The following is a 12,514-nucleotide window of genomic DNA, read 5'->3' on the forward strand; positions in this document are numbered from 1 at the left end:
GGTTGTAAGTAAAGGATTACTTATAAAGTGGTATTATCACTTCTTGTGATCTTGATGGTATCTCTCTGTTGATGCAAGCCACGGCTGCATTGGCTTTTTTGGCAAGTGCAGCATATTGTTGGCTCATGCTTAAGTAATGGTACAATTGGATATTTTGATCTCTCTCATAATTAATATAGTTAAACACCTATTCTATTCAGATATTTTTATTCAAACTGGCATAATATGAACTACTATGGCATAATATAATATAATATGAACTACTTTGCTCTCCTTCAGAATAACGGAATAACAAAGTTCGAAGGGACCTTGGAGGTCTCCTAATCTAACCCCCTGCTCAAGCAGGAAACCCCTGTAACCTTTTAGACAAATTGTTGTCCAATCTCTCCTTAAAAATCTCCAATGTTGAAGCATCCACAACTTCTGGAGGCATGCCCTCCCTCCCTCCCTCCCTCCCTCCCTCCCTTCTTTCCTTCCTTCCTTCCCAATGTATTCAAAACTGCTTGCACAAGGGCTCTTAACAATTGCTGAAGTGTTTTTTCCTCAACCAGTTTGAAATTATTCTTGCTGTTATTACAAAAGTCCAGGCACAGTATTTCTTTATCTTTCCTTGGTCTTTTTCCCTAATGAATGTTGGTGGCAACTAAGAAGGCTTCATGGGGCTGTTTTGATGTTTCCACCCTCATTCAAGCCTTTTCCCACCGTATACCATATGGCATGGGCCTAGGGTATCTACAGGACCACCTTCTGCCTGCCTCCCACTGCCCTGTACACTCACACAGGGCTGCCCTCCTCTGGGTGCCATCAATCAGGCAATGTCGGCTGGCGGCACCCAGGATGAGGGCGTTCTCTGTGGGCGCACTGACCCTCTGGAATGGGTTACCTACGGAGCTCCGGACAGCCCCCGACCTCTGCCAAGAGTTGAAGACATGGCTTTTCCAACAAATTTCCTGATCTGGTGGGTGGTTTTTAATTGGATGGATTTTAAATTGATTGCTTATGTAGTTATTTTTATTGCTTTCATTGTCTTAACTTCTATAAGCTGCTCTGAGTCCCTAGGGAGAAGGGTGGCATATAAGTATAATAAAATAAAATAAATAAAATAAATAATACAAATTTCTGAATCCAAGCCTGCTGAATCTTTCGCCTCAGATATTTGTGTGTTGCTGTGCTGCAATATAAATATTGGCACTCACAGTTTGAACACTGGAAATAGAGAGCAACGATTTCATAATAAGATCCTTAGGGATCATCCTACCTAATATAACCAGATCCTTTGCAAACAGAAACATGGAACACTTCCCCTGTAATATCAATTCCTTAAGTAAATGTTAAGAAATTACAGTACTCTGTAACAGTCATGCATTTTGGTTAGATCTTGTTCCCTTGTGAGCTGCACCAGTTGCCAGTTTGCTCCCAAGTGCAACTCAAGGTACTTGTTGTTAGCTGTAAAGCCTTTCACAGCATACGGCCTCACCCCATTTATTCTCAGAGTTTGTACTATAATCCTCCGTAATCCCTATATATCCTCAGATCAGTGGTGACAGCAACAAGGGAATTCATTATTATTCTCCCCCCACCTCCCACTTGCTATTTAGACCTGGCAATTTTTACTTGAGGGATTGCCTATCTCTCATAGCACATGCCTGGCCAAATCAGTGCTGCCTGGTTGATGAGCTCTGGGCTCCTTCGATTACACAATGTCATATTTGGGACCTTGGAAGTACACCTTTTCTATATCAGCACCTGTCCTTTGGAACAAGGCACCCCCTGATATTCCAATGGCTCCACTCTCCAGTTGTTTAGAAGAGTTCTTAAAGAACTGGCTCTTCACTGAGGGGAGAGGTCTTTGGTGTTCTCTGAGCTTGGTTGTTTTCTTGCAGACATTTTATTCTAGTCAGACTAGTTTTGGTAATGAAATGTTTGCAAGAAAACAACCAAGCTCAGAGAGCAACCAGGACCCCTTATTTCAACTCTGATCTACAAATATTCCCCTTTATTGGCTTCACTGAGGCCTTTGACGAAGGAGACTGCTCACTTCATTGCAGTTTTTTTCTTGATATTTTATATTTTCTTGTAATCTCTGTTTGATTCTTGTAAACCACCCAGAGACATTGAGAGTCAGGTGGTATACAAGCATAATAAATTATTTTATTATTATTATTATTGGTTGGTCACACAGAGGTTCAGACTGGCTTTGGCATTTTTATCCACCTATTGAGTCCTTCCCAAGGACTTGGGATAGGCAGATATTGATACTTGATGGTATTAAAGGTATAGTTGCAGGATGTAAGCTGTTCTGAGTAAAGCTGCCTTTTGCATTTAACCAATGCTGATGGTGTTCAAGTGATGCTCCAGTTGTTTTTGGATTGCCCCCAAAGTAGTACTAGATACTACTACTACTACTACTACTACTACTACTGTGTTTTCCCGAAACTAAGACATGTCCAGATAATAAGCTCAATTGGACTTTCGAGCGCATGCGGTAATATAAGCCCCCCCAATATGCATGCGCAGCTGCCACGCAAACAACATGACGTGAGGAGGCAAGGCCGGAGAGGGGGAACATGCCCCACACGCCCCACATGCACCTGTCATCCATGCAGAACGGCCTTTTTGTTGAGCCAGACACACTACTGCCACTCGGGAGAAGAAGAGAGAAAGGAAGCGCTGTGAGAGAGCCCATTTCTGACATTTTCCTCCCGGGCGGCGGCAGCGTGTTCAGCTCTCCAAATCTGGCTTGCCAAGGGAGAGTGGCAGGTGGGAAAGGATGGGGAAGGAAGGTAATGGAATGGTGTGTTTTGGCACTCATCTTTCCGCCTACAGTCTGATGAAGTGTGCAAGCAGGTTAGTGCGTCTTCAGTAGGAGTCTACTTTTTTTCTTTTTTTTCATAAAAAGTGCACTGCGAACAGAACATGGCCAGACTGCTCTCCCCTGTGTTAACTTTGGCTGCCTCCACCATGCGAAGAGGAACATGTCACATTTGTCTTCTCACTGAAAGACCCAGGCTTTTCTTTCTACAAGGGGAACTCTGTTCTTGCAAAGATGCCATGATTTTAACTCTCAAAGCCCCTCACCAGAAGTGTTTTCTTGGATGGCATGAGCCCCTGCCTCTGTGATGGGCTTTCACCTTGGCCCTTGGACCTGCAACTCTGATTGGGAGCACCTGGCCCATCTTTCTCTCGCATCGCCTTTCCAGGAAACGGGCCTCCATCCCGGACCCTTTGCCCCCATGCAGGCTGCGAGCTGCTGGGGGCCTGCATGGAGACACCTGAGGGGGGGGGCACGAACCCACACTATGTGGACCAGCCATCAGGATGGACATCCCACCCAGAGGTTTCTGCTCAGGAGTGTGTCAACTTTCCTCGCCCATTGAAGCGTTCCTCTTTTCCCCTTCCATTGGGCTGATGGGAACTGGTCAAGGTTCCAGATGATCCCAAAAGAAAGATGCTGGATCCTTGAAATCAGGCCTGCGCATGGTGGAGACAGCCAAAGTTAAGACAGGGGAGAGCAGTCTGACCCCCCCCTCACACATCTCCATGCAGCCCCCCAGCAGCTCGTACTACTACTACTACTACTACTACTACTAATAATAATAATAATAATAATAATAATAGTAATAATAATACCGGTAACAAAACTGGAAAAACAAAGACAAGGTTATTAGAAAAATTATGGAGTGTGCAGAAATGGATAAGCTCACAAAGGAGATACAAGAAAAAGATGAAAGAATATTACTTAGTCTGGGAAAAATGGTATAAATGGCTGGAGGAAAAAAAACCACTGGGAACATCAGGTTGAGAAAGTTTTAGAGAATGAGAAACTCAAGATCTTGTGGGACTTTAGGATTCAGACTGACAGGCACTTGGTCCACAACACACCTGACATAACAATAGTTGAAAAGAAAAAAGTATGGTTCATTGACATTGCAATACCTGGTGATGCACGAATTGAAGATAAGCAGCAAGAAAAAATCACAAAGTACCGGGACTTACAAATTGAAGTTGAGTGACTGTGGAAAAAGAAATCGTGTGTTGTCCCGATTGTAATTGGAGCCCTCGGAGCAATACCCAAAGGGCTACCCCGCTATTTAGAAATTCTAAATTTGCCGGACTTGAACATTTTGACTCTACAAAAAACCACCTTACTCGGAACAGCTTACATCCTCCGACAATACCTTAACAGTTCCTAGGTCCTTGGTTAGGACTCGAGCTGCTGAGCTATTAACCAGCCTCAAAGGCTGTGAATCTCACTAAAGATTAACCAATAAATAATAATAATAATAATAATAATAATAATAATAATAATAATAATACCGGTAACAAAACTGGAAAAACAAAGACAAGGTTATTAGAAAAATTATGGAGTGTGCGGAAATGGATAAGCTCACAAAGGAGATACAAGAAAAAGATGAAACAATATTACTTAGTCTGGGAAAAATGGTATAAATGGCTGGAGGAAAAAGGGGGGACAAAAGAAAACTAAACAATGGTTAAATTTGGTGAAGGAATATGGAAACTAATGGGAAGATATAAAAATAGTGGAAAGGAAATTAGATACCTGTTTATGTTAAATGTAAATAAAATATTTAGATTAAGAGAATATATTATAACGGTATATATATGATATACTAGAAATATATCTATAAAAGATATATTAAGAAAAGAAAGCGAAAATGTATAAATATGGATTACTGTTGCAAAAATGTTGAAAAGAAGAAGATGTAAATATCTGTTTTTGTTTTTTTAAAAAAACTGTTTAATAAAAATTATTGAAAATAATAATAATAATAATACCGGTAACAACAACAATCTTCAATTCAATTTACAGTCTGGCACTGGTAAAAACTTAACAGTTCAAGTCATAATCAATTACTAGAATGGTATGGTATGGTATGGAATGGTATGGTATGGAATGGAATGGAATGGAATGGAATGGAATGGAATGGAATGGAATAGAATAGAATAGAATAGAATAGAATAGAATAGAATAGAATAGAATAAATAGAGTTGGAAGGGACCTTGGAGGACTTCTAGTCCAACCCCCTGCTTAGGCAGGAAACCCTAAACCATTTCAGACAAATGGTTACCCAAACTCTTCTTACAAATTTCCAGTGTTTGAGCATTCACAACTTGTGGAGGCAAGTTGTTCCACTGATTAATTGTTCTAACTGTCAAGAAATTTCTCTTTAGTTCTAAGTTGCTTCTCTCCTTGATTAGTTTCCACCCGTTGCTTCTTGTCCTACCCTCAAGTGCTTTGGAGAATAGCTTGACGCCCTCTTCTTTGTGGCAGCCCCTGAGATAATGGAACACTGCTATCATGTCACCACTAATCCTTCTTTTTGTCAGACTAGACATACCCAGTTCCAGCAACCATTCATATGTTTTAGCCTCCAGTTCTCTAATCATGTTTGTTGCTCTTCTCTGCACTCTTTCTAGAGTCTCAACATCTTTTTTACATCGTGGCGACCATAACTGGATGCAGTTGTTATTATTGCAGATGTAGTTGTTATTATTATTTCCAATAACATGAAATCACAACTGCCAGTTCTTAGCTGGAGTTGGTCTTCATTCGCATTGCGCTCTTCCCAAGAACATAGGGTGTCATATATTGGTATAGTATATGTGCAGCTCCAAACAATGTGGCCATTTTGTAATTGGCAGATGAGAATTTTGTCAATGTGCAGATTTACTAAATGGTGTTTAAGATTTTTTTGATATAGCACGGTACTGATAACAACAGGAACTACCACAGCCAGTTTATGTCATAATCTTTCAAATTCGATTTTCAGATCCTGATATTTACTGATATTCTCCAGTTCTTTGTCTATTATCACATCAATTATCCACATTCACAATTTCTACAATTGCTTCATCAACTATCATATAATCTAATATTGAGCTCTTGCAATCTTTTTGATAGAAGTTATATTAAAAAGGTTAGAAAAAGAGAGAACGGGTAATTTTAGTATTGTATGCTGCACTGTACTGCCCTCTCTAGACTTAGTATAGATACTGGAAGAGTAGAAATATGGATAACTTGCTTCTTCCAATGCAGCTAGATTACTGTGATTGATTAGGTTATGTTGCTGCCCAAATACACTTGTAATAAATGTCTCTTTCTCTGTGTATCTCTGTCTCTCTCTCTCTCTTTATATTTCTGTCTCTCTTTCTCTCACACTCATTTACACACACACACACACACTGCATACAGATGCAAATGCAATATTGTTTTTAAGCAAGGGAAATTTATTTACATAAAATGATATGGTTCAATATTAATCATGTTATGTATGAATGAAATAATTATTAATGGCCAGCTACCACTAATCACAAAATAAACAAAATATTTCTAAAGAGGAAAGTTTGAATATTCTGCTGAGTTTCTGCCTTTCTGGGTATTAATTCGGGATAGTAACAAGTTTGCATAAATTTGATTTTATTTATTACAGAAGAATCCTAGTCCTCCTTTCAATACATGCATGAAGAAATCCAGGAACTGAGTACAGAGAATGTCTCACCCAGAGAAAGTTTGAGAAGAGAACTAATTTAAGTCCACCTCCCCCTTAAAAAAAAACTCTCAATAGTTCTAAAAAAGCAAATTGAGTTTATACATCAAATTCAAAACAGTTTGTCTTAAAATGAACCCCTTATAAAATTATACACATTTAAGAAATTTAGCTTTATTTCAAGAGGCAAAAAACCATGGGCTATATCTATGTAGACTATGTATGACATTGTTTTTACACTACTTTGTAGGCAAAATATACAGACATTAGCAAACCTTTGATCAATGCTGAAAAACAAGGGTTAATTTTGCAATTACACAATCTTACACACAAGAAAAGTTTTAATAATAAATTTCATTTTATAAAACAACAAAACCAAATTTCAGCTAGAAAAAGTTTACCGGAAAAAGAGAAAAATAAGTACACTCAAATTTCAAATAAAATCATAGAAACTGTTTACCTAAAATAGTTCTTTGTTATTTACCACTTCTATAGTGGTATAGAAATTTAATAAAAGTTAAAGTTAAAGTTTGCACAATACCTCTTCAGCTTCAACAGAATTCATGGCAGAGAATATGGTTGGAAAGAGATCATATGGGCCTACATGCTGCATTTTTTCCTCTTTCTTTTGAAAATCAGTTTCATAGAATGTGGGAAATAACTGAAAGCCAGCTTCTTTGCTTGGCTTACTCAAGGAAAATGCTCCCTCTGATGTCCTGAGATAATTACCTAGGAGCTCCGTCAATTCTAGCTCCCTGGCTAGAATTATAAGCTCTGTCTAGTTATATCTTTGTAGTATAGGATATCCTTTACTTTCGACCATAACGGAAACATTTTTAAGCAAGGTGGTTGTTAAGGGAGTCATGTCATGCTCATGTCAGAGCCTGAATCTGCGGAGGAGGTCAGAGCTGAGGAATTCTGAGAGTTATTATTATTATTATTATTCATTTGATTTTTACACTGCCCTTCTCCAACAGGACTCAGTTGAAGTCCACAAGTCTTAAAGTTGCCAAGATTGGAGACCCCTGTGCTAGATGCTATGTATTGGCCAGCTAAGGCCTAATAGATATTTAGATTAAGCTTCTGGTGTTTTTCAGGTGAAGAATATTTGAAATCCGTATCTAGAATAATTACCTTATTACTTATATCACACTCACATATACACACTAGCAGCAGAAAGTAACAAAGAAAGCAACTTCCCTGTTGTTATAAACAGCTCACTGCACTTGGAAAATGCAGAAAGGAAAAGAGAAAGAAGATGCGGAGCATCAATGTACATCCAGTTAAGTCAAAACTGGTTGGATAGATCACTCTATGTTTCTTTTTACACCATTTTATCCTATCCTATTTCTGCATTAATCTGAAAACTTTTAAACTCTACAGATATTTATTTAGGTATGTATCTGTGAAAATATATGAAATCTGAATAGACAATTCTAAATATATCTTACCTCATGCTAGGTATCTACATAAGTTTTATTGTAAAATATTTGAAGGCATGTGTTATGTGCATCTTTGCTGACAGAACTACACTAGTAAATTCTGAGATGTCAGAATGCTTACATATAATTGCATTCCAATCTGCATATTCATTAGATGAATGCAAATCAAGTCAGTTCCTTGTAAAATTTGTTTGGATGACTCAAGGATCCCTTTCAAGTAGGGCATGAGAGCTAAAACTTCCGTAAAATGGTTAGTTTTTGAGACATGCTTGAAGGAAATCATAGAAAGGGATCATCAATAGAATGCATGGGAATTCTTGGACTTGTAGTTCAAACGGCTGGAGTCTGAGGGAAAATAACACAGGGATGAACCAGTTTCAATAATTAAGGGCAGCAAAAACGAAAGAACAGAATCCTTAAATGTTATGATCAGCCAGGAGTCAACCATATGTGAGTTGGATGGCAATATAAATTTGCTTAATAAATATTAAATTTGGAAAGCATGTGATTAAGCAATAGCAAAACATAGGTTGCTCCTGAGCTTGTGGAAAAGAGCTAAAGGAATATAGACACCTTACATTTCAGACTCTCTTTCACATTTCTGAGAAACCTCGTATATAAACTGAGCCTTACCTGGGCTTGACAGGACTTTGCCTTTGTTAAGATGCTTGAGGCGTTTCTGGTGAGTCTTCCCATTGAAATGGATCTGGGCCTGGACAGCAGAATTGAGCTGGATATTACACACTTCACAGAGAGTGAATGATGGGTGCTTTTTCTCTCTCTTTGTACGCTGCTCTGGAGGACTTCCTATGCATGAGTTCTCTGCCAGGCTTCCACAAATGCCACTCCCAGAGGAGTGGAAAGGGGTCAAGGGACGCTTCATCCCTATAGCAGAAAAAAAAAAATACATACATGAAAACTGAGGGAGGCAAAGGTCATTGTTCCAGCTTTAACCTCCTTGGGTACCAGTAACCTGAGAACAAACCCCCAATAAGTACACACAAGCAGCCTCTAGATGGAGTAAACCGCCTGCACTTCGTTCACAGTGTAGCTTAATTCAAGTATAACTGCTAGCAGAGTGTGCACCACAAGAATTACAGCCCTTTATTTCACCCATGTTATGTTCTGTTTCTACTTCAAGAAAGAATTTCAATGCTACCAAGACAGAACTACTTTTCATGGATAGGATCAATCATTGGAGGGTAACTTTTCTACAGATCCTCCCCATGGCCACTTTTAAATGATGTCTAGCATAACCAACCAATGAATAATTTTTATTTAACCACTGACAAGCAACTAAAGCAAGAACATCACAATTAATCAAGGTAAAAAACAAAAACAAACATTATTCTAAAGAATCTAGGAAAGCTTAGAAGGAGATACTACAGAGTACTGTACAAACTGCTCAGTATCTAGCTGTGGTCAAACAAGTAAAAGACTGATCTGATAATCACAACTTAATATAAAACAAATTAAAAATGGCCAGGATATTTGGTAAGGAATGGAGATAATAATTCTTGCATAAAGGGGACATGCAAAATAACTGATTTCAATTATCCCTCTAACACACAGACTCAGTCTCTGTTCAAAGGGGATTACAGATAACCCTTGATTTATAACGATTCATTTAGCAACCATTCAAAATTACCATGGCACTGAAAAAAACTTATTTTTGGCCAGTCTTCTTACTTATAACCATCACAGTGTCCCCAGGGTCTTGTGATCAAACTTTGGGCACTTGGCAACCAGGGTGTATTTCTGAGGGTTGCAGCATCCCTCAGGTCACAGGATCACCCTTTGTAATCTTCCCAGGGGGCAAGTCAATGCAGGAATGATTCTCTTAAACAACCGTGTGATTTATTCACAACCTGGACAAAAAAAAAAAAGGTAGTAAAATTGTGCCCAATTCACTTAACAACTGCATTGCTTAGTGATAAACTTTTTGGTTCCAGCTGCGGTTGTAGGTCAAGGAGTATCAGTACAACAATTGACAGATTCACCAATTGGATGTGAAGCTCAAATCTGTTGTGGATGCTGGAATAGTTTTCATAGTCTACTATGGCTTATGTGTTTCTTTTACTGTGTCTTTGTTGGCTGACTGTGTGCCTGACTTTGTAAATTATGAAACAGGAGGATTCTTTTTTACCTCAAAAGGGGCAAAATTTCCCACATGTTTGTCACTTCAAGTTTTTTTCTCTCTTAACTCTGTGCAATTCCAGTATAAGGGAGCAAGATATGAAGATTCAGCTCTTTTCCCCTGCAGTGGTGCAGATCTTTTTGATATTCAAATAGGACACCATCTTTCACATATTAGAAAGCAGCCACTTAAACTCAGTACTGGCTGCTGCTCTTATACAGTTGTTAACAGTCACAGATGTCTAGAAATCCGGCTGAAATTAGGGAATATGTTTCCCATAAGCATTATAAATCCACATAATCTTACACCCTATAGCCGTGATGGCAAACCTATGGCACCCGTGCCCAAAGTGGCATGTGAAGCCATGTTGCCTGGTACGTGCGGCCTTGCCTGTTTGTCCTCTGGGTTTCTGGAACACTTGCGAGGGCGACAATCAGCTGTCTGCACATGCGGCAGTGCCAAAAACTGGTGTTTTCGCATGCGTGCCGGTCAGCTGATTATCAGGTGAGCGTGCATGCATGCAGAACCCGGAAGTTTGGCTTTTTCGGAGCGCAATCCCTTCATGTGCGTAGCAGTGCTGAAAACCTGCGTGCACATGCACGCCGGCCAGCTGATCATCAGGTGAACATGTGCGCTAGAACCCAGAACTTTGGCTTTTCCAGAGTGTGGCCCCACCGAGCACGCACACATGCACACAATGTTTCTGTGTGAATGTTCACCATCACTGCCCTATAGGATCCAAGCTGCCCAGAAATATGCCTATTTGCCACAGAGCATCCAATTACTGTCATATCATGATGCCACAGAAGAGAAAAGGTGAAGGACATATCCTAAACCAGGGGTAGGCAAACTTGGCTCTTTTACACCCTGTGGACTTCAACTCCCAGAATTCCTAAAACAGCTTGGCTGACTCAGAAATTCTGGGAGTTGAAGTCCACAAGGTGTAAAGAGCCAAGTTTGCCTATCCCTGTCCTAAACTTTTGAGAAGAAACCGTGCAAAATGTTAAAACAAGCCAACATTTCTATGGAGAACTCTAATAAAAATGAATGAATAAAAAAATAATATGAGATTTAACTCAGAACCAGTTAAAATGCCCTTAAAGAGGTTAAGTTTGTTATCTAGGGTACATCAGTTTTCTCTTATAACTTGCCAAGGTCTCAGATGACCTCTGACCCAGACATGGTATGAAGTGCTACTAAGCTTCCAGTCCATAGCTTACATTAACTGTTTTCCTGCAGGTGACTGGGTTATTTTTAATACTGGCAGAAATTAAAATTGGAAAGTTATCTGGACATAATGCTTCCAAAAGACCAGTGCTCTCTAAAAAAAGGATATGTAGTCACTCATATTAGCTAAGCTTACCATCAGAGCTCCTGTTACAGAGTTTTAAATAAACATGCTATATTATGCATCCACTCCTCTCATTCACTTAATCTCTTTGGTGCCCATTAGTCCATCCTAGAAGACATGACAATTTCACAATCTGCTTCTTTTCCCAAACAAAATATTGAACCCATGGGGAGAGTGTTTACTGAGATTATGGTTACCAACATGGAGCTACTTACCTTGCATAAGATTCACAGAATTCTCTGATGGCAGTGGGGGTGCTTTGCTCACAACATGATTTTGGACAAGAAGAACTTTCTCTCTTGAGATCTAGGTGGTTTTAAATAGCCCTCTCACTGTGGCTATTGGAAATTATACATTGGACTTCCCTTACCTGGTGTTCTTGTCCTATACTGGATTATATATTTCATTGCCAAATATCTACTGGTCATGCTAGCAGAGAATTATGGTAGATATTTTCCAATACTTGGAGTATATAAGTATTACATTATATTACATCCATATCCATTACATTGTATTCCAAGGATACCAACTTTGGAAATTCCTGAACATATTCATCCAATTCAGGAGTCTAGAATGCAATATTTAATGGAAGACCTATAAATACAAGTGTATCTCTTGCTTGCTCATTTCCCCCCTTTCTTCTATTTCCATTTGAGTCAATGAAAATTGCCATGGGACAATGATATGCAGTTAATATTGGCTTAACCAAGTCAGTTGAAGACCTGATAGCTGAATTCATGCAATCTGCTAAGCTTGGTTATTTTCACCTTGGTGTTTTTTTGTTTTTTAATGTTTTTGTATGAGCCCAGATTATTCAATCAGTCTATTATTTAATATATTGCAAAAACTCAGAAATTAAGTTACAATAATTTAAGTGTCATGTGTAAACTTAGTCCTTATTCATTATAAACAATATACTGCCTTGAAATTGTTTCGGGCATCTTTCAGAAATTTATGAAGTTAAATCCAACCTTGCCTATACAACCACAGACAGACCTGCAGAAAAATTCAAACATAAATAAAATGAAATTTAATAAGACAATGTCACCGAAACTATCAAATCCATTTTTTAAAT

At 38.9% G+C, this 12,514-nt stretch overlaps 1 protein-coding gene across 3 annotated transcripts in view; it reads right to left on the minus strand.

The window, feature by feature from the left end:
- Positions 1-12,514, minus strand: part of ZNF385C (zinc finger protein 385C) — a 198,128-nt gene that overhangs the window by 103,147 nt on the left and 82,467 nt on the right. For all 3 annotated transcript variants that reach the window (XM_034415954.3, XM_087892209.1, XM_034415953.3), the window contains exon 2: positions 8,585-8,836. In XM_034415954.3, the coding sequence (XP_034271845.2) occupies positions 8,585-8,834 (250 nt within the window). In that variant the 5' untranslated portion in view covers positions 8,835-8,836. The remainder of the gene's footprint in view (positions 1-8,584; positions 8,837-12,514) is intronic.

Source organism: Pantherophis guttatus, chromosome 4 (genome assembly GCF_059756535.1).
Source record: "Pantherophis guttatus breed Tessera chromosome 4, ASM5975653v1, whole genome shotgun sequence".
Lineage (NCBI taxonomy): Eukaryota > Metazoa > Chordata > Lepidosauria > Squamata > Colubridae > Pantherophis > Pantherophis guttatus.